Genomic DNA, 23,070 nt, shown 5'->3' with positions numbered 1-23,070 from the left:
TGACTGGGACGTTGGAGCAAAGAAAAGAAGCTTTCAAGGAGGACGAGGAACTCATGAGAGAAACGACGAAATTTGTGACGGAGGTTATCGAAACAGCGGCCATAGAAGCTTCCAAAAGGAAGGAACAAGAGGAGGTAAAGAAAACATTCATTTGAGAATCGCTTTGCTTTTATCGTGCAAACACCTTTTTTCCGAGTCTCTTGAAAAATCTTCAAAGAGCCTTCCTCGCGATAGCCACTTTGAAATCTTTACACAGCTACTGACTTTTTAATATCTTCTTAATTAGAATTTCACTCGAATAATCAATAAAATGTTTCAGGGAGGTGACTTTGGCGAAGGTGAGTACTAAGCTGGTTCAATCGAGAGTCGCGTCATCGTATTAGATCTATGTAGCTTCGTAGTTGCAAAGTGAGAGAGAGAGAGAGAGAGAAAGAGAGAGAGAGAGAGAGAGAGAGGGAGAGAGAGAGAGAGAGAGAGAGGGAGAGAGAGAGAGAGAATGAACGTGAGAAAGAAAGAAAGAGCGAACGGTAGATAAAAAGGGAAAGAGAGACATACATACGTATGCATAACACATTGGAGTATATACATATGTATGTATGTGTAGATATACAAGTGTAATGTATAACGGAGTATACGTAGAATGCTAGTCAAGCTAAATTTATCATTAATTTCTGAATTTATTGATAAAGTTCGTTGGCAAAAAAAGAAAGAGAGAGAAAGAAAGAGAGAGAAAGAGAAAGAGAGAGAGAGAGAGAGAGAGAGAGAGAGAGAGAGAGAGAGAAACATGCTGGTTAGCATCTCCCCTAACTTCGTAACGCAACCCCTCTTGCCAGTAGTCCTCCTTTTTCCCCTTTAAACATTGATTCGCATTAAAGAAGAGTAAATGCATGTGTGCAGGCAGTAGTTTGAAAGGAGGCAATACCATCGCCGGCTGGAACAACCGAGCCCGTGGCTTCTGCAATCGAATTTTGAACGCACTTTGCCCGTGCTTCAGCAACAATGGTAAATCGTAGAGCGAAATTAGCGTGATAGTAAACGCTATTTTAAACTGCCAATTTGGAGCCCGTTGTCCTTGCATCGTGCTCGCATCGTCATTACCACATCATATCATCAAATAAACGTCGACGAGATACCTCATCGGAGATCAGCACGGAATCTTTATATCTCCCGCATCCTTCCAATAACAACGGACACCTTCGTTTCTACATCGATCGATCATTATATCGAGAATTTGCTCGATTTTCAGCCAATGGCCATGACCGAGAAAATCGTGTGTTAATGAAATACGACCGTGGTATCTTTTCTTTTCCTTTTTACATTTTTTTTTTCTTTTCTTTTCTCTTTTTTTAATCTTTTTTTCCCCTTTTTTATCTCTACTCTAGATTTTTTAACATTCGATCCTTTGATCCTTTTGCTCATTTTATTATTTACTTTTATATTATTATCTTTTCATATATGTGACATACGTTAATAGGTGATATACGTTAGTGCTGTTTTTTTTTTATTATCGAGAATAATGGAATCGATATTCTGGAAGATAATTTTCGATGAAAAGAGGATGAAGAGAGAAAGTTTATTCAGGAGACTGACCATAAACCTATCGCGTCAGGGACATCGGCTGAAGATCGAAAATACATGTTTCATAACTACGTCAAAGACAGAAGACTCCTTCTCTGTTCCCTCATTCACATAGCATCTTTATCATCGTTCCCCCTCAGTTGCAAGTAGGTATAAAGTAATAATCGTCCATAAATCGAGATAACAACATGGTCATAGAAATTGTTAAGTAATATTAAATGCACTTTATGCTAGTTTAGTAGATTCAATTGATTAATGCAAGGTTATGCATTTGTATGTAATGTCATATCGTAACCATATGAATGGATTTCTCTTATCGTCATCGACGAATCATCATAGTTTTTTTTTTTCGGTGTCTTCTCTCTTATCATCGTGACCGATGCGTTGTATGCGTAATAAAGTGGCACTATGGAGTTCTTTCTTTTTTTTTTTCTTTTTTTTTTCTTTTTTTCTCAATTAATGTCATAAGAAGGAAGCTAATCCGTTCGGACGCATTTATGGCATTGATAACGAAACATTGTATATACATACGTGTCCTCGCATTGTAACGATAACGATAACCGTATCGTTAATACGATGTACCGAAGTAGAATGAAGTGGAAACAAGCGAGTATTCGAAATATCGAACGGTTATTTAAAGAGAGAATGTATGTAGATATATATGCGTGTGTGTATAAAAGATAGAGAGAGAGAGAGAGAGAGAGAGAGAGAGAGAGAGAGAGAGAGAGAGAGAGAGAGAGAGAGAGAGAGAGAGAGAGAAGGAGAAATTAGTTGTAAAGTCCGATTAATGTCAGTTATATTAATCGAATAATTTTTAGTTCGATTAATATATGGAAATAAAAGTCACGACTTTTGATCGTTAAAATGTGAACTGTATCAAAATAGAATAACTTTATTCGATGACGATGAAATATTTTATTCTGAAAATAACGAGAAATATTCTTAACGCATATATAACATTAAATATACTATATCAGGGACCATAAATGATCGATAAGAGTAGAGAAATAATAAGAAGACCACAGAAAATTTGTATGCAACGCATCGTACAACAATTGACTGAGTCAAAACTCCTTATATCAACAATACGTTATCAAATTGCACGTTATCGTTATCGAAACACCTCGTTTATAAAAATCCAACCTGGGCATAAGTAATCTTAAAGTTCCTTGTAAGAAAGAGAAAAGAAAAAAAAAAAAAAAGAAAAATACTAAACAATCTTGCATGGCTTTTTTTCGTGACGGAGGACATTCGTTTAACGTGATACCTCTTTTTATACTTATCATATTTATTTCCTATAGAACTATTCAACTGGACTCCATACCGATATCGCTTCACGAGACCCTAACCGTTCACCGACGACACGAACTTCCGTTTCTTCGTCGAATGAACGAGGGCCCGAGAATTGTAACGAGAAATCGACGTCGAGACGGGCCTACTTAAATCATTCGATGGCAAAATAAATAACGTGATGTCAATTTTTGACGTGATAGCCGGAGACACTGATTGCGAATAAACACGTCTTATGTGGAACTCTTTCGAACGAGAATAGATATTACTATAGATATCGATGTTTCTCTACATTTGAAAATTATTTTCATCGTTTTTCGATGGGTAGGGGATATTCGATAAGGGGACAAAAAAAAGAACAGAAAAGAAAAGAAAAATGCAATAAAATACTCTGTCTTACGTTTTCGCCGCCTATCGACCTTAATCGTAAATATTCTAATATTCTTTTGATTTATTTTTTCGACTTTATAAAAAAAAAAAATACTAAAATTATTTTTGATTAACGCTTTCTATCTGTTTTTGCTTTTCTTTTCGTTTCTATGCTTTTTCCTTCTGTCTCTTTCTTTTTTTTTTTTCTTCATCTTTGTCGTTAGCTATCTCGGTAATAAATAAACTTATACGCTTATCCAAACTAATACTTGTGTGAAACGAGATCAATCTTTTAAGGTAATTTTCAACGGCGTAATTGTTAATGTTCCAATAAGACCGACTGCTCTGTGTATAACTCATGTTTAGTTTATAGTAAAAAAGCGAGTTCTTTAAAGAATTCCGCAACCGACGTCCACCTAATAGGCGTATCTATATATCTTTACTCTATGAGAACATTTAATGCCGCTTAAGTGTTCGTATAACGTTCTATGGCACGTAAAATAGAGAAAAGAGAGAGAGAGAGAGAGAGAGAGAGAGAGAAAGGAATGAAAGTTCATCAATGTCAGTGTGGTATTATTATACATACATATATGCATACATATAGATATACAGATATACATACATATATACATATATACATACATACACATACACATACATACATATATACATGTATAGGCTCTTTCTCTTCCTAACGATTCTATTTTATGACTCGTAGAAGAATATAATGTCGTGATGACGCGACCCGGAAGTATAAGCGTTCCATTAAAATTATAAAACATCTTGACTGTATTCGTTAACTTCATTAGTTATAAAACAAAAAATTGAAGAAGTTAAAAATAGATCTCTCTTTTTTTCATGCGACATAAAAATAAGGAAAGAAAAGAAGAAGTCGTTTGAATGTACAAAATAGATAGAATAGAAAATATATATAATATACATATATTATATATATATATATATATATATATTTAAATGAGAGAAATTGAATGAAAAGGAGAGAAAGTATTTTGTGAAGTGTGCCTACTCGTGAATGTACTTTTCATCTAGTAAACAAAAAAGGGAATTAAAAAAAAGACAAGAATAAAAGAACATTAAAAAGCAAAGAAACAAAATATAACACAATATGTACGGTATTGTTCGTTGAATGAAATGATACCTAAGAAAATTAATAAATGCGATTAGTTAACTAGCACAAAATAATTTTGGAGTCGAGTAATCATTTCGAGCAACAAGAGGGAAAAGTTCATTAACGAGGCTAATTAGTCGCTTATAACGAGGTCCAAAAGGGCGTGATAATAACGATTCTTAATTTTACGTTTAATAAACGGTAAAAGAAGCCGAGGGCCAAATATGAAAAGCCGTAAGCTGTATGAATAGTAGTCTTTCAGATGGTGACACCGTAAATGTCGATGGGTAAGAAAATCAATAATTTGGTAGTTCGGTCACGAATCGCGTAGCAACACCCGCGCCGACCTTTTAAAGTTACCTATATATACGTGAGTATATATATATATACATACATATGTATATATATGTATATATGTATATGAAGAATATGTATGAATTTTTTTGTGAACTTAAAACAAAGATTTACGATGATTATTTTTGTTTATTTTTCAAGTGGGATCAATAAATAACGCCGTGAATATCACTCGAGTGACAATCAAGAGATGTACCTATTATGTATCTTAATAAATTTTCGTAATTATATTATATCAAGAAGAAAAAAGACAGAAGGAAAGAACGAAGAAAATTGAAATCTGTAATTAAAGCGTTGATACGTCGTCTATCACCTTTAAATGATAGATATGTTTTGAGCATATGAATGACATTTCTTTTTCTAATATTTTTTCTTAATTATATTAACATAAATATATATTTACATATAAGTGATAAAATTAAGAAAGAAAAGAGAAGTTACGTGAAAATTTAATTTAAAACATTTCCAAAAAAGATAGAAATATCTAATCGTGTAGGAAGAATGGAATAAAAAGAAAAAGGAAAAAAAAAGAGAAGATAAATTTCAGTTGATATAGATCATTCGCGTAGCTTCAATTTTTCATGATTGAAAGTGGAAATAGTTTATTATAAAATGCGAAAAATCGTGTAGTTTATAAATCGATGTTTCCGTCTCGCGTCTGCTGATATAAAAAAAAAAGTTCGAATGTATGTATAATAGTGTAATAGACGAATCGTGTGAGAAGAAATGAACATTTTTGTGCTTTGTTCGTCGAAATAAAACATAAAATACGTTTATTTTTTCTTCGATGAATATCTACATAAATACCTGAGTATAGTATGTTTCTTTTTTTTTTTTATATACTACTCCAAGTAACATAACTATTCCTTCTTCCTTACATCACATATATTTATATGATTTTATATGATTTTATTATATAAATGTATCTGTGTATATAATGTAGTATACGTATATACTACATATGTATATTATATATGTATATATGTGTATATACACATTCTTCGCGTTGCTAACGATTATTATGGAAACTATGGAAACATGTTTGTTCGTCAGTGTTAGTAAGAAAATTTCTAAGATTAGGTTCCGATCATTGTATAGTTTTATTATGAGCGTAATACTGTGTTCGAGAAAATCCGAATGCGCAATTTTACCAAGTAGAATCTTAGACCGATATAATTTTTAAAGATGATCGTGCAACGTTCGATAGTACTATTGACAGTTCGATCAATCGAATTTTCAATTTTTCTATTATAAAACTCGAGGAAGCATAATATGTGGAGAGATACGAAGTAGCTATTTATGTCACTTTAACGCGTTTCTCTGTGACAACAACGAACCGCGACATTGACGGTCGTTCTACTTGTAATAAGTGGATAATTATGTAGAATATAAAAGGGGTAGATATATACATACATATATATATATATATGTATATGTATTAAAAATTTTAATTTCCATAGAATATTTGAGTATATATTTTTTGTGAAACAAACAGTAAGTATAGTTACAATAAAAAAAATTTGAGCCTTTTTATATGTATTATTAAAATTAATTAAATTATTTAAATAATTAATATTTTAAAAGGAATTTAAGAATCATAGAACATGGAGTGCTCTAATGATGTTGAAGAAGACAATATTAAAAAATGCGATGTAATTTGCAAAGAGAAACTTTCAAAACCATTGGAAAGGTACACAGAAGATTCGACGTTTAGAAGTGTTCAGACAAAACGAGCTTTTCGAATAAAGGAAACCGATGGTAAAATGATAACGATCGCAAGGATACCTACGTTCAATTATCCCCGATCTAGCATAGATCCTCCCTCTGAAAAAATATCAAGGTTCGTTCGATTCCAAAAGATATTTTTCTTTTTATTCTTCGACGACTTATTTTTCTTTAAAAAATTAATAAAAAATGTTTTTTCTCGTAAGATAAATTTATTTATTAAAAAATAATATTTGTATTTTATTTATTAATTATTTAATATCATTCATTTTATAAATATGATATATATAATATTGATATAATATATATAATAAAAATATAGTATATATATAATAAATATATATTATTAATATCTAATATAAAATTTCTTGGAAAAAATGTTTCTTAGAATATCACAATGTTCGATGATAACAAATAAAAAGAAGAAAGAAAAGGTCCCATCTTCTAAAAAGAGCAAACTTTATTTGTCTCTTCGAAAAAAAAGAGCTGCATTTCGACAATCATTGATCGAAGCTATCGCTATAAAGAAGGAAGAAGAAGAAGAAGAAGAAGAAGATGTATGTTTTGATACCAAGAAGCTCTTGATTACGAAGAGCGAAGAGGATCTTTTGAGATATTATTATTACGTTCTTCATGCTATCGATGACGTACACATCAAATCGATAGAAACTGCAACTTTGAAGAATATATTAAATTTGGTTCCAACTAAATGGCAAATGAAATTTTCAGAACTTTTGAATAAACTCCTTCAAGAAACGAAGGATGATTATAATTTGACTATTAAAAAAGCCGTTATTGATTTCGTCCTGCAGGAACCTTTGAGAGATGATCATGAATTGTTCGAAAAGGTTCTTTCTTTTTCATTTCTTTTTATAAATATTCTTTATAAATAAATTTAGAAAAGGTAATATAAATTTATTTTGTAGTTATCAAAAACGAAGGAGAGTGAAGAGATCAGACGATTTTCACTGGAACACAAATGTCGATATAGAAAAAGGACATCGAAGATGGAAAAGATCACTATTCTATACAATAATTATATGTATAAATCATTGGATTATTGGATCAAAGAATTCAGGTTCGTCAATCGAAAAGTAGAAAAAAAATTGTCAAAAATTTCGACATCTATTTGATTCGCTTAATTCATCGCAGTTATAAAAGATTGATCAATATAGAAAAGTTAACGTCTTTTGGAATGCCGTATGACCTTGCGACTTTTGAGTACAAAATAACAAAGATGCTTCGAAAAATGAAAAAAGACCTTAAGATAAATTGGTTGCCAAAAATTCAAGATGTATTCTATAATGTAAGATATCGTTTTCCTTCTTTTCATTTACTTTTGATAGTATTTAATGATTTTGACAAATATTTATCGTTTATTTTTATTTATCATAATTACGGTAAGTTAAGGAAGAAAGAACATTCACATAAAGGTGAAACTTCAATTGATGCATCCAAATTAGAAAAGACTTACAATTGTCTCGCTATGATAATGGAAACGCAATTACGAGAACTCTGTCTTAATTCCATAGAGAATTATATCGATTATCTTATGGACGTAGGTGTAAGTAATTAAAGAAATAAAAAAAAAAAGAAAACAGAAGAAAAAAAATTAATTTAATTTAATGTATTAAAGAAATTATTTTGTTAAGAATGTTTTTATTTATGTTACCATTGTTCAGGGTAAAAACTGTGGGTTCAATATAAAAGTCGTCGTAAGGAAGAAAGCAATTTGCTTTGACCCATCTTTCACAATGTTCGTGGAAACTTTAACATCACTTTTACATGCGATCTACGAAGCTGTGACGGTCTTTCCACGTATCGAGAGTGAGACAATTTTTAAGAATGCGAAAAATATGTTAAAGGTGTGTCAAAGATATCTTTGGTTCTTATTATCCGAATATTTGAAAATTTATTTTATATTATTATTTTAGCCACTAATATCATCGGATTTGCTGGAACATTATTCCAACAAGATCGCCAAATTGATAGAAGTACATAAAGTTGAGATAGAGAAACAGTTAGAGGATTTCGTGATCTATACAAAATTGATCGAGGAAGTGGAAGAAGAGGATGTCGTGGAACCATTTTTACAAGCTGATCCACCTCGATCTTTCGAAGAATATAGCGATATCATTGAACATTACTATCGACTGGGTCATTATCTTCCGGTTATATTAGATCGTACTTATTTCGGAAAACTTTTCGAAGTTCGTAGGAAAGATCTTATAGATCATATAGTCTTCGAGGCTGGCCGTTTAAAAGAACTTTTACTTTCTAAAATGGTCGACGATTATCAACGAGAAATGCGAGAGTAAGTATATAGAAATATTAAAGATCTGAAAAGTTGAATTTATTAATTATTTTATGTTGCAATGATTTAGTTCATAATATAATATGGTATTAGAATAGGAGACCATTATCAGAATATAGCAGACCAAGCGTTGACTGTACCACCAAATACGTCTGAACTTGTAAAACTTAAAGAATTCATAGATACAGCTGAAACTGAAACGGTTTTTATGCTTGAAAATCGCTTAAAGGATTTAAAAAAATATATTCTCTTTTTAACAGACTACTGGATTTTAACACCGGTTGAACTCAAAACAAATAATTTTGCTTTTCAATGGTGAATCTCTTACATTTCATTTTTAATATGATCTTCGAAGAAATTGATTATTTTATTAAAAAAAATTGTTCATTCGTTCTTTAGGTATCACAACATATCTTCTATCTTCGAACAACATCGAGAAATAATCGCAAGCAAAACTGGAGAATATCAAAAGATGTTGAAAGACAAAATCGAGAAATTTGAAAAGGATCTCGAACTTTACGCGAAATATTGCGACGAAATACAATATTGGGGCAATATCGAAGAGATTTATCGTTACCAGAAGAAGGCTACCAGTTTAGAAAATAAAATAATTGCTGCGATGGAAACGATCGATAGATTTAACGAGGAAGAACAATTGTTTGGTTGGGAACTCTCGCAATTTCCATTAAGAAAAAAGGTAAAAGGAGATTAAATCAAACTGAAAAAATAAAATGAAAAATGTTCGTGAAATAATTTTTCTATCAACCTTGATCTATATCTTTAAATCAGATTGCCGATCAATTATCGCCATACAAAAAACTGTACGACGTAGCCTGTGAAGCCTTTGCGAATATCAACTTATGGATGAATTCGATGATTGGCTCGCATGATCCAGAAGACATAGAAACCGAAACTGGAACGGCATATCGAACTGCATATAAATTAGAAAAGATTTTCCAAGAAGCAATACCTAAAAAGTTAGCTGAGACGATAGTTGGTAAAATAGATGAGTTCAAAGCGCATATGCCAGTGATAATGACGTTAGGAAATCCATTCATGAAAAGTCGTCATTGGGAACAGATTTCAGAGATTGTTGGATTCCCGATAAAGGTCGATAAACATATGACATTGGCTAAGGTAAAACGTTGCTATTATTCTTCAAAAATTTCATGAATAAGATCCTGAATCATTTTCGTTAATATGATCGTGATAGATTTTAGATTACGGTCTAGCTGATTACGTTCCGAAATTCGAAATAATTTCGGAAGCTGCAATGAAGGAAGGAAATCTTGAGAAGACCTTGAGCAGAATGTATACGGAATGGGCAGAGATAGCGTTTACAGTGAATCCTTATCGAGATACCGGTACTTACGTTATAGCTAGTGTTGATGAAATTCAATTATTGCTGGACGAACATTTGACCAAGGCACAGACTATGAAAAATTCTCTCTACATCAAGCCTTTTGAACAAGAGACGCTGTAGGATAATCGACTTTCACCCGTTCATTTATATTTACAAATTCCTTTCACTTTTTCTATTAGATTTTTCTTCTTTCAGCGAATGGGAAGCAAAGTTACTTTTGTTGCAAGATATTATGGATTATTGGTTAGCCGTTCAAGCTACTTGGATGTATCTCGAACCAATTTTTTCTTCGCCTGATATTCAGCAACAAATGCCAGAGGAGGGTCGACGATTTAGTGCCGTTGATAAGGTAGATCGTTCGATCTTTTTTTATATCTTATTCGAACAAAGAAATTAAATATAATTTCGAAACAGATTTGGAGAGAAATTATGGCCGCAGTAGCCAGTGATCCAAAAGTTATGTCCGTTATTCAAATCGAGAAGATGTTGGATCGTTTCAAAAAATGTACGAATTTACTCGATCTCGTTCAGAAAGGCTTGGTAGCATATTTGGAGAAAAAGAGACTATACTTTGCAAGATTTTTCTTTTTATCCAATGACGAGTTACTAGAGATATTATCGGAAACGAAAGATCCTACCAGGTAAAACAATATTAGAAGATATTTTATTCGTGAACGTGCTCGTCAAATTAAATTTATGTTTCGCAGAGTTCAACCACATTTGAAGAAATGTTTCGAGGGTATAGCGAAACTTAAATTCACGGATAAGATGGAAGCAACAATGATGGAGTCTTCTGAAAGAGAAGTAGTTATCTTTGAAGACATAATTGACACTGCTGCTGCTCGAGGACAAGTAGAAAAGTGGCTTTTAGAATTGGAGATTGTTATGAAGAAGAGCGTTAGGGCACAAGTAAATCAGAACTGTTTATTTAATCAATATTACATAATGACACAATTTAAATTTGATTGAACTAAAACTACGCACGATTATTATGATTGTTTAGGTCATACGTGCAAAAGATGCGTTCGTGACAAAAGTTAGATGTCAATGGGCTTTAGATTGGCCTGGACAAACGATTTTATGTATCAGCAAACTTTATTGGACCGCTTACACAACAGATTCATTTTCTAATGGTTCTACAGGTCTTAAGGATTACATTCAAATTTGTATAAACGATCTTAATGACATTGTCAAGTTGGTACGTAGCAAGCTGTCGAAACAAAATCGAACGACTTTAGGTAATATCTTAATTAACAAATTCTATTACAAAAATGTTCCCTCAGTATTCTGATCGTTATGATATTATATTCTTTGTAATTGCAGAAGCTTTAGTAACTTTAGACGTTCATGGAAAAGATGTTATAACAGATTTATTCGAACAAGGAGTAACTCAATCAACCGACTTTAAATGGCTTTCTCAGATGAGATATTATTGGACGGTTAATATACATTTATAGTATTTAATCGTTATATTAAAAATATATTCTGATCATATTTATTTTTTCAATCACAAATCATATAGAACGAAGACTTGTACGTGATGATGATAAACTCAACTTTGAAATACGCCTATGAGTATTTAGGTAATACTTCGAGATTAGTGATAACACCATTAACAGATAGGTGTTATAGAACGCTTTTTGGTGCATTACATTTGAATCTTGGTGGTGCACCGGAAGGTCCTGCTGGTACTGGTAAAACAGAAACTACAAAGGACATGGCAAAAGCTGTTGCTAAACAATGCGTTGTCTTTAATTGTTCCGAAGGTTTGGATTATATCGCTTTAGGCAAATTTATGAAGGTGAAACATTTTTAATTTTCGTTCTTATCCTAAAACCATTGTCGTTTTTTTTTATTATCTATCATTTTGTCAGGGTTTGGCTGCCACTGGAGCTTGGTCTTGCTTCGACGAGTTTAATCGAATCGATTTGGAAGTTTTATCCGTCGTAGCTCAACAAATTTTAACGATTCAACGAGCGGTCAACGCAGGCAAAGAGATATTGATCTTCGAGGATACCGAATTGAAATTAGATCCAACTTGTGCTTGTTTCATTACAATGAATCCAGGCTACGCCGGACGAACTGAATTACCTGATAATTTGAAAGCTCTCTTTAGACCAGTTGCTATGATGGTTAGTTAAAAAACAAATGTTAATTATAAGATTGAATTGAAATAATTTTAATGAACGTTGTATTAGGTACCGGATTATGCATTAATAGCAGAGAATACACTCTACTCTTACGGTTTCTATCAAGCTCGACCATTATCCGTAAAAATTGTCGTAGCTTATAGGCTCTGCTCCGAACAATTATCCAGTCAAAATCATTATGATTACGGCATGAGAGCCGTGAAATCTGTTCTAATAGCTGCGGGCAATTTAAAGCTGAAGTATCCTGACGAAAACGAGGATATTTTAATGCTGCGCAGTATCAAAGACGTAAATTTACCGAAATTTCTTCATCAAGATATACCATTATTCAACGTACGTATATTCTTTATATTCCAGCTGGAATAGTAATCATATATAGTAATATCTTTTCTTTAGGGTATTATGTCAGATCTTTTCCCAAACGTGACTCTTCCTACACCAGATTATACGTATTTGAACGAATGTACGGAAAAGGCATGCAAAGAATCTAATATTCAATGTGTTCCTGTCTTCCTCGAGAAAATACAACAGATTTATGAGATGATGATCGTTAGGCATGGTTTCATGATCGTGGGTTTTCCTTTTGGTGGAAAGACTACAGCGTATAGAATATTAGCTGATGCTCTTAAAATTTGTGAAGAAATGGTAACATCTATATCTCAATAATATTGATTAACATATTTATCTTATATTAATATATTATATTTCTTTAGGAACTCCTAAACGAAAACAAAGTAGAAATAACCGTGATGAATCCTAAAGCGATAACGATGGGCCAATTGTATGGAGAATTTGATCCTGCCTCTCACGAATGGAAAGATGGAATTTTAGCGGTAAGCTATCGTACTTTTGCCGTTTCTACTAACGAAAATCGCAAGTGGTTGGTCTTTGATGGACCTATCGATGCTATCTGGATCGAAAGTATGAACACGGTTTTGGATGATAACAAAAAATTATGTCTTATGAGCGGCGAAGTGATACAATTAGCACCAAAGACCAATTTAGTTTTCGAACCGATGGACCTTGAAGCTGCTTCACCAGCTACGGTATCGCGTTGTGGTAATTTCAACTTTTTATCTTCGACATCATCGTTTCTTTCCTTCTTTGTCTAAACATAATACTCCTGTTTGTGCATGGGGAACTAGGTATGATTTATATGGAACCCTCTGCGTTAGGATGGAAGCCATTATTATTATCATGGATGTCTACGATTCCAGCAAATATAGATGCTTGGTTAACAAATTTTCTTTACGAATCATTGTTCTTAAGATTTTGTACTCCACTTTTCCGTTTCTTACGTCGCGGTAGTATCAAGGTATATATTTATTATTCTATTTTGATCATTCTTGAATTGAATAGATTTTGATTTGAAGGAATTGTGTCCAATGCCTGATTCCAATCACTTGCGATCGATAACGTATCTGATGGACTGTTTCATCGAGGAATATCACGATGAAAAGATAGCGAAAAAAATCGACGAATATGACCTTCGAGCACAAATTGAGGTAGGGAGATAATTAGTATTGTAATTTGAGTATAGATATCTATTTAATAAAATCTATGATAATTCAGGGATCTTTTTTCTTCTCCTGTATCTGGGCAATGGGTGGCACTTTGGAAGCAAGTTCCAGAGAAAAATTCAGTATATTTTTCCGTGGTTTTATGGAAAAAGAATTTCCATTAGCTCTGATGGAAACATATCAATTGGATGAACCAGTACCTCAACCTGAAAAACCATACATCTTTGTCATGCCTAAGCACAATCTTGTTTTTGATTATAGATTCATTAAAGAGGTAGAAAATTTTAGAGCAAGACGAAGCTAAAGTTCATTTCAGCTATAAATAAAAATTATTATGCTTTTAGGGTAAAGGAAAGTGGAAGTTATGGTCTGACGAATTAATCAACGGTGCCCCTATTCCTCGAGATATCCCAGTTAATCAAATAATCGTCCCGACCGTGGAAACAATACGTTATATTGCTCTTTTTCAATTGCTAGTTCAACATGAGAAACCTGTGCTTTTTGTGGGACCAACAGGAACAGGCAAATCCGTTTATGTAACTGATTTCTTATTGAAAAAGAATAACTCGGCCATTAATAAGCCATTATTCATAAACTTCTCCGCTCAAACTACGGCCAATCAGACTCAAGATATAATAATGAATAAGCTTGATAGAAGGCGCAAAGGTGTTTTCGGTCCTCCTGTTGGAAAACGGTGGATTATTTTTGTCGATGACGTATCAATGCCATTAAAGGAAACCTATGGTGCACAACCACCGATAGAATTGCTTCGTCAATGGCTGGATCATTGGCAATGGTGATAAACTTATTTTAAAAACAACAAACATCAATTTCTATCATTTTTTTTCTACATTTTATTTATCAAATTTTCAATTTAAATATAGGTACGATCTAAAAGAAATGATACCCATCAAGTTGATAGAGATTCAATTGATGTGTGCTATGGCACCGCCTATAAATGGTGGAAAAGACGTAACTCCACGATTCAAAAGACACTTTTTCACTTTAACTATATCCGATTTCGAGGACGACGTTATGATAATGATATTCAGTAAAATCATGTTATGGCATCTTGATACGAGGTCAGTCAATTTTTTTATCATGATCACTTACAGAACATCATTTGGTTTTTATTTGTTTAGAGGTTTCAGTAAAGAATTTGATCCATGTATCGACCAGATCGTTTTTGCGACTTTAGATGTCTTTAAGGAAAGTCTTAAAAATCTTTTACCAACACCAGCGAAATGTCATTATATATTCAATCTACGAGACTTTTCCAGAGTGATACAGGTTTTATATTTCGTCTTAAAAATTATTTGAAAATTTTCTTTTACTCGTGACTGATACATAATAATTTTTTAAACTTAGGGGGTACTCTTGTCTGTCCCCGAAGCAATGTCCACTTTGGTAAGCATGAAAAGATTATGGGTTCATGAGATATTACGTGTATTTGGAGATAGATTAATCGATGAAATAGATATGAATTGGCTCATCGAACAATTGCATTTGACTTTGAGAAAACATATGGAAACCTCTATGGAAGAATTGTTTAAAGATTTTCTTCAAGCTAGCAAAACTAAGAAGGTATTATATATAACATGTGATTATGATCATGGGAGTTTATTTTATCTATCGTTTCAGATTACCGATTACGAGATGAGAAAATTATTGTATTGTGATTTTATTGATACAAAAGTGGATGTTCGTTTGTACAAGGAAGTATTTGATTTAGAAAAATTACGAGAAATTGTCGAGGCTTACTTGACGGAATACAATGCTATGTCAAAAAAACCGATGCACTTAGTCATGTTCCGGTAATAATCTCTTTTATTATATTAATCCAAGAGCAACACACAAATTATTTTGAAATGTATACTTTGTGTGTGTATTCAGTTTCGCCATCGAACATTTGTCAAAAATCTCTCGAATCATCAAGCAACCGAGAAGTCATGCTCTTTTGGTCGGCGTTGGTGGTTCTGGAAGACAATCGTTGACTAGATTGGCATCACATATTTGCGACTACGATGTTTTTCAAGTTGAGATCACCAGACAATATAGTACTAATGAATGGCACGAGGATATTAAAACGATCATGCGTAGGGCGACTGCCACGGAATTGCATTCGACGTTTCTTTTCACTGATATTCAAATCAAGGAGGAGAGCTTCTTAGAAGATATCAGTAATATGCTGAATTCTGGAGAAGTATGTTATTATTTAGTATCTATTAAAGATGTCATTGATCTTACATTTATTATTACATCCAAATTGATGTCATAGGTGCCTAATATATTTACTAACGAAGAGAAAGTTGAAATTTGCGAAAAAATGCGACAAATCGATCGACAACGAGAACGATCCTTGCAAACAGATGGTAGCTTAGTTGCTCTCTTCAATCTTTTTGTTCAAATAGCGCGTGATCAGCTTCACATCGTCGTCGCTATGTCACCAATCGGTGATGGTTTCAGAAATCGCATCAGAAAATTTCCGGCGTTGGTTAATTGCTGTACCATCGATTGGTTGCAAGTACCTATAGATATACATTACCAAATAAATTCTTTCACTCCACTGATTTCGTCTATAAACATAATCTCATCATCCTTGTAATTTATTTTGCAAGGCATGGCCTGAGGATGCACTTGTAGCTGTTGCAAGGAGATTTTTATCTGAAATCGAATTGTCAGATCACGAGAGACAAGTAGGAATAGACATGTGTCGTTTCTTCCACGTGTCAACGGAAAAATTAAGTGCAGAATTTTTGATACGCCTCAATAGATACAACTATGTAACACCAACGTCCTACCTCGAGATGATCAATACTTTCAAGGATCTTCTAGACAAGAAAAGACGGTAAATATATAGATGATTGATATTTAAATAAATATTAATTTCTTTTCTACACAGTATACTATTCCATTCTTTATTTTGTTCAAAATTTGATGTATCCGTATCATCACAGAGAAATATTACTAGCCAAAGCTCGATATCAGGGTGGTTTAGGTCGATTAGATAGCACACAGCAACAGGTCGCGGATATGCAAGAAACTTTAAGAAAATTGCAACCACAGTTGGTTACTGCTACTCAAGATGTTCAAAAAATGGTGATTAATATTGAAAAAGAGAATAAAGATGTAGCAGAATTCGAAAAAATAGTAAAACGCGACGAAATTGCGGCTCAGGTGAACGGATAAAGAATAATTATAGAAATCAGTGATTTATCGAACTCTCCTCAGAAATTATTTTTTCTAGACTGTCGCTGATGCAGCAGCTGCAATTAAAGCAGAATGCGATGCGAATTTAGCAGAAGCTATGCCATTTCTGCGTAATGCTCAAGCAGCTCTTGGTACCTTAACTACAACAGATATTGCAGTAGTCAAAGTTATGAAACGGCCACCGTATGCTGTGAAACTTATTGTCGAAAGTGTTTGCGTTCTTAGGGTATTCTCATAACGATCTAAAACTTTATTGTTTATATGCATATGTTCGAACTGTTTCATAATTTTTATAAATGATCATCGTTTTAGGAAATAAAGCCAGATAGAGTACAAACGAAGGATGGTATAGTCGATGATTATTGGAAGACTTCTTTAAGAATGCTCAGCGATGCCAAATTTCTAGATTCCTTGTTGAACTTTGACAAGGATAATATACCCGAAAAAGTGATAGAAAATATCCGTAAGAATTATTTGACAAAGCCCGATTTCGATCCCGAAAAGATGAAGAAAGTCTCCACTGCTTGCGAGGGACTTTGTCGATGGGTCATGGCGATATCAGAATACGACAAAGTAGCGAAAGTGGTTGCTCCAAAAAAGAAGGCTTTGGCTGAAGCTGAAGCAACATATTCAGAAGCATTGTACGAGCTGAATGTAAAACGGAAACAATTACAAGAAGTTCAAGTATGTCGGCAATTTAAAAATTCACGTTTCTTGACTTTTCTCTTTCATTTCATTCACGTTTTACAAATTTGTATTTTTCATTCGTTGCCATTGTCATTGTTAGGACAAATTGTTTATTTTGGAAAAATTGTTAAATCAAAGAAAAGCAGACTTTCAAGCAATGTCCGATCAAGTCGCCGAATGCGAATTAAAGATAAAACGCGCAGAAGATCTTATTGGTGGATTAGGCGGAGAATACAATCGTTGGTTGCAAAGTGCTCAAGAACTCGGAGATAGGTAGTTCCTTTTTCTTTTTAATAAAAAGAAAGATCGTAATTATGTAAATGAGTATGAGAAAGCATTGATTTAGAGTTAATTGATACCCATTCTAGACTTCGTTTTCTCTTTATTCATTTTTCTCTTGCATTTTATCTCAAGTTTTATCGTAAAGCTCATAAAAATTTCATTATCAATTAAGAAAGAAAGTTCGACTGATTTAAAATTCTTCTTGGCTTAATTAAACGTATCATAGATATTACCGGTTAACTGGAGACGTGATCATTGCCTCTGGAGTGATCGCTTATCTTGGTCCATTTACAATGCCATTTCGTGTACAACAAATCGCGGAATGGGTGGAGCTTTGCACGAATTTAGAAGTGATATGCACGAAAGATTTTCAATTACGAGACGTACTCGGTGATCCTGTTTTAATAAGAGATTGGAACATATTTGGATTACCAAGTGATCTATTTTCTATTGATAATGGTATCATCGTTACGTAAGTAGTATACTCATGATCTACACATGATCAACAATAATTGAAAAAATAATTATTATTATTATCATACGTTCGAACTTTTATTCTATATCATAGAAATGCAAGAAGATGGCCACTGATGATAGATCCTCAAAATCAAGCGAATAAATGGATCAAAAATATGGAAAAGACTAATAACATGAGTATCATTCGACTGGCACAATTGGACTACATCAGAGTTTTAGAGAACGCTATTCAGTTTGGCCAACCTGTGTTATTAGAGAATATTGAAGAAGAACTGGACGCCGTTCTTGAGCCAATCCTTTTAAAACAAACGTTCAAGCAAAGCGGTGTTTTATGTATTAGATTAGGTGACACTGTAATTGAGTATAATACAAATTTTAGGTAGGCTTATCGTAAGATAGTAATAGGAATAAATATATATTATATAATAGAATAAATACTCGCATGTTCAATCTCTTTTCATAGATTTTATATAACGACCAAACTGAGAAATCCTCATTACTTACCAGAAATAACTGTTAAAGTTACTTTGGTCAACTTTGTGATTACACCGGAAGGATTGGATGATCAATTGCTCGGCATAGTCGTTGCTAAAGAAAGGCCAGACTTGGAATCTGAGAAAAACGCATTGATTTTACAGAGTGCTACAAATAAAAGGTAATCGTCATCACTTTCTTTTTTAATTTTATATCGTGCAAAAATTGTTGACACTCTTTTATATGTCTATTCAGATTGTTGAAGGAAACGGAAGATAAGATTTTAGAGGTATTATCCGTAGCCGAAGGTAATATTCTCGAAGATGAAGAGGCAATCGATATATTAACGTCTTCAAAAAATTTGAGCGACGATATTCATATAAAACAGACGGCTACTGAGATTACAGAGAAGTCGATCGATGCAGCTCGACTTCAATACACGCCAATTGCCGTTCATTCTACCATATTGTTCTTCACTATAGGTATAACAAATAGCATACATAAAATAATTTACTTGTTATTTTATTTGTGAAAGTATTTATTTACAGCTGTACTAGCAAACATAGACCCGATGTATCAATATTCCTTAGTATGGTTCGTCAATCTTTACATTATGGCGATCGAAAATACACATCCTACGGAAGATTTGGATCAACGTTTGAAAGAACTCATCGAGTACTTCACTTATTCGCTCTTTCTCAACATATGTAGATCCCTATTCGAAAAGGATAAACTTTTATTTTCTTTACTTCTTGTTATTAATTTGTTGAAACAACAAGACAAACTTTCCATGCCTCAGTGGATTTTTCTCTTAACGGGTGGAGTTGGTCTTGATAATCCTTATGCTAATCCAACTACATGGCTACCTATTAAACAGTGGGACGAATTATGCAGACTCGACGAAGTCACGGGATTTTCTGTGAGATTATTAAATATTATTGAAAGATTCGCAAAAAAAATGAATAATAAAACATCTTCAACATTTCCATTTTGAATCGTCTAGGGTATTAAAAAAAATTTCACCACGAAAAGTGAAGAATGGAAGACAGTGTTCGATTCGAAAGAACCACAGAACGCGACATTTCCAGTTCCATACAATCATATCGATTTGTTTCAAAAGCTGCTGATATTGAGATGTATTAGACCGGATAAAATCGTACCAGCTGTTCAAAATTTCGTCGAATGTACTTCTTATTTATCTTTGAATCTTAATCAATTGATAAATATAATGAAAGTACATAAAACATTATTTTTAGTTGAACTGGGTTCGCAATTTGTGGAGGCACCGACATTCGATTTGGTTTCTTCATATGCCGATTCTAACAATTGCATTCCACTGATATTCGTATTAACTCCTGGAGCTGATCCAGCTCAAATATTGTTAAAATTTGCTGATGATCTAGGTTACGGATCAGATCGACTATTTTACTTGTCCCTGGGGCAAGGTAAAAATCTAGTTATTTATAATCCAGCTTGTAAATTACACTCATTATTCCTTTCCTGTTTTCTCTATCGTGCATTATTATTCAGGTCAAGGACCAATCGCTGAGGAACTAATAGAAAACGGTGTAACGAATGGTCATTGGGTGGTTCTACAGAATTGTCATCTCGCAAAGAGTTGGATGCCGACGTTGGAAAGGATCTGTGAAGGCTTCATACCTGAAGCAATTCATTCGGATTTTCGATTGTGGCTCACTAGCTATCCAGCTGAACACTTTCCTATTTCAGTTCTTCAGAATGGCATTAAAATGACAAACGAGCCTCCTAAAGGCTTGAGAGCTAACATCATTCGATCGTACATGAATGATCCGATTAATGATCCTGACTTTTTTGAGTCCTGTCATCAGAGCGATATTTTTAAAAAATTAATTTATTCGTTATGCTTCTTTCATGCTCTAGTGCAAGAAAGACGAAATTTCGGCCCTATTGGTTGGAATATACCCTATGAATTTAATGAAACAGATTTGAGGGTCAGCATTTTACAATTGCATAATTTTCTAAATGAATACGAGGACGTACAATTTGAAGCACTCAAGTATCTTACTGGGGAATGTAATTATGGTGGTAGAGTTACTGACGAATGGGATCGTAGAACATTGAATACTATTCTACAAAAATTCTATTGCGAGTAAGTATTCAAAGATTGTTATTGATCGAAAAAATATTTATCTAAATTTTTTTTTTTTTTTAATCATAGGGAAGCGATCGGAGAAAATATCTATTACTTTGATACCAGTTCAAACATTTATTACTGTCCTATAGTCAGAGAATACGATGCTTTCGTTGAATACACGAAACGTCTTCCATTAATTACCGCGCCAAGTGTTTTTGGAATGAACGAAAATGCGGATATTATTAAGGATCAGCAAGAAACGTCATTGCTTTTTTCTTCTCTTTTATTGACTCAGGTAAAATCGATCACGATTTCTTTTATTTTCAAACGATCGTTCTATTATTAATATGAAATTGATTGGTTTAATTTTTGCTATCCAGGATCGTCTGGTAGGTATATTGTATGTATATATGAATGATTAATTTTTCGATTAATTAGTAATCACTTTTAATCGTTTTTTCGATATTTTAACATGCAGGATCTATGGCAAATAAGGGTACGTATTATTCTACTTGGAACGAGATTTGACCGATCGATTTTTTGCAAAGAAAAACTCTCGAATAATAAGGCGTAAAAATAGATTAACGTTGCACGCAACGAAACGATAAATTTCTTTGCTTCGCAGGAGACGGTTAAAACTGGAACTGGGGCGATGACGAGCGATGAGATAGTCTTCAACGTTGCTACCGATATTTTGAGTAGACTTCCAGCGGATTATGATCTTCAAACTGCGAACGAGAAATATCCTACATCTTATAGTCAAAGCATGAATACCGTATTAGTACAAGAAATGGGTCGTTTCAATAAATTATTGGATTGTATTCGAAATAGCTTGATCAATATCCAGAAAGCCATAAAAGGTCTCCTTCTTCTTTAGAATCTATCGTCCAAAAACAAATTATATGTCCTCGTTTGTTATCATTAATCGATCTAAAATTTTTTAATAAATCTTGATCATTTTGAACAGGTTTCATCGTTATGTCTTTCGAGCTCGAAGATATTTATGGGACAATATTGACTGCTAAAATACCATCTTATTGGATGCAACACTCCTATCCCTCTATGAAGCCTCTCGGTAGTTACATAAACGACTTTTTGCAACGTTTAAGTTTTTTACAGGTAACTCTTATGACGACGATCAATTTTATTGTGCCACTACTACATTGATATTTCACAGAAATGGTACGACGAAGGTCCTCCTATGGCTTTCTGGCTGTCAGGATTTTATTTTACTCAAGCATTTTTAACCGGCAGTAGACAGAATTACGCGAGAAAATATAGTATACCAATTGATCATTTGGTTTATGACTTTATTATTCTCAAAGAAACTGTTTTTAATCAACCACCTGAGAATGGAATTTATATTTATGGATTATTTTTGGATGGTGCTAGGTTCGATAAAAACGAAATGGATTTGAAGGAAAGCTTACCCAAAGTCCTTTACGATTACATGCCTTTTGTAAATATATAACATTAATATATCTACTTATTGAATTTCTCGATATATTTAGATCAGGATAATAACATTTATTTTTTTCTCTTTTGTTTTACATTGTTTTCTACATTATATTATGTATTAGATATCTATTATGTATTAGGTCTCTAGTCGTTGCTTTTTATGAATTATATAATAAGTCTAGCGCATGTAATATTAATTTGCAATTGAATAGAGCAAGTGTAATAGTAGGTATTGTCGTACATAAAATGAACTTCGTGTAATCGTTTTAAAGAGGTGTAATTTCTAAATACGTTCTTTCTTTTAGATGTGGTTGCTACCAACAAAAAAAGAGGATATAAAGGAAAGACGAACTTATACGTGTCCTCTTTACAAAACCAGCGAACGTCGAGGAGTATTGTCGACTACAGGACATTCCACAAATTTTGTTATAGCTATGTGGTTACCTACAACAATGCCACCGGAACATTGGATTATGCGAGGAGTTGCTATGCTTTGTCAATTATCAGAATAAAAACATTTTCTTATCGATTTTACTAGGCGGGCTTTTTTAAATTTTTTTTCATGAATATTATCGAT

General features: G+C 33.1%; 1 protein-coding gene across 1 annotated transcript; it reads left to right on the top strand.

The window, feature by feature from the left end:
• The first annotated feature begins 3 nt into the window (after positions 1 to 3).
• LOC127061485 (dynein axonemal heavy chain 7-like) lies at positions 4 to 23,027 on the top strand. Its single transcript, XM_050988403.1, has 52 exons — positions 4 to 134; positions 320 to 338; positions 2,880 to 6,560; positions 6,834 to 7,293; positions 7,372 to 7,523; positions 7,598 to 8,009; positions 8,128 to 8,310; positions 8,380 to 8,759; positions 8,853 to 9,074; positions 9,159 to 9,456; positions 9,549 to 9,896; positions 9,973 to 10,238; positions 10,318 to 10,471; positions 10,537 to 10,763; positions 10,830 to 11,031; positions 11,126 to 11,360; positions 11,446 to 11,561; positions 11,645 to 11,923; positions 11,997 to 12,254; positions 12,321 to 12,605; positions 12,669 to 12,917; positions 12,986 to 13,331; positions 13,418 to 13,587; positions 13,646 to 13,777; positions 13,845 to 14,066; positions 14,137 to 14,588; positions 14,677 to 14,874; positions 14,935 to 15,082; positions 15,161 to 15,376; positions 15,434 to 15,606; positions 15,686 to 15,995; positions 16,071 to 16,316; positions 16,411 to 16,640; positions 16,750 to 16,969; positions 17,040 to 17,228; positions 17,315 to 17,686; positions 17,790 to 17,962; positions 18,198 to 18,443; positions 18,540 to 18,827; positions 18,912 to 19,103; positions 19,178 to 19,404; positions 19,471 to 19,841; positions 19,926 to 20,106; positions 20,179 to 20,367; positions 20,453 to 21,050; positions 21,120 to 21,330; positions 21,416 to 21,424; positions 21,514 to 21,531; positions 21,661 to 21,895; positions 22,003 to 22,154; positions 22,213 to 22,494; positions 22,799 to 23,027. The coding sequence occupies exons 3-52, from the start codon at positions 6,325 to 6,327 to the stop codon at positions 23,003 to 23,005; spliced, it is 12,165 nt and encodes a 4,054-aa protein (XP_050844360.1). The 5' UTR covers positions 4 to 134; positions 320 to 338; positions 2,880 to 6,324; the 3' UTR covers positions 23,006 to 23,027.
• The last annotated feature ends 43 nt before the right edge of the window (positions 23,028 to 23,070 follow it).

The sequence above is a fragment of the Vespula vulgaris genome, chromosome 2 (genome assembly GCF_905475345.1).
Source record: "Vespula vulgaris chromosome 2, iyVesVulg1.1, whole genome shotgun sequence".
NCBI classification, from domain to species: Eukaryota; Metazoa; Arthropoda; class Insecta; order Hymenoptera; family Vespidae; genus Vespula; species Vespula vulgaris.
The sequence above is the reverse complement of the archived record's forward strand: the minus strand, read 5'-3'. Positions and strand labels throughout refer to the sequence as shown.

Excerpts from the sequence above, each read along its gene's own strand:
- LOC127061485 (XM_050988403.1), top strand. The coding sequence starts at position 6,325 with ATGGAGTGCTCTAATGATGTTGAAGAAGACAATATTAAAAAATGCGAT. Across the intron at positions 8,311-8,379 it reads ATGCGAAAAATATGTTAAAG|CCACTAATATCATCGGATTT; the intron begins GTGTGTCAAAGA and ends TTATTATTTTAG. Across the intron at positions 22,155-22,212 it reads AACGTTTAAGTTTTTTACAG|AAATGGTACGACGAAGGTCC; the intron begins GTAACTCTTATG and ends GATATTTCACAG.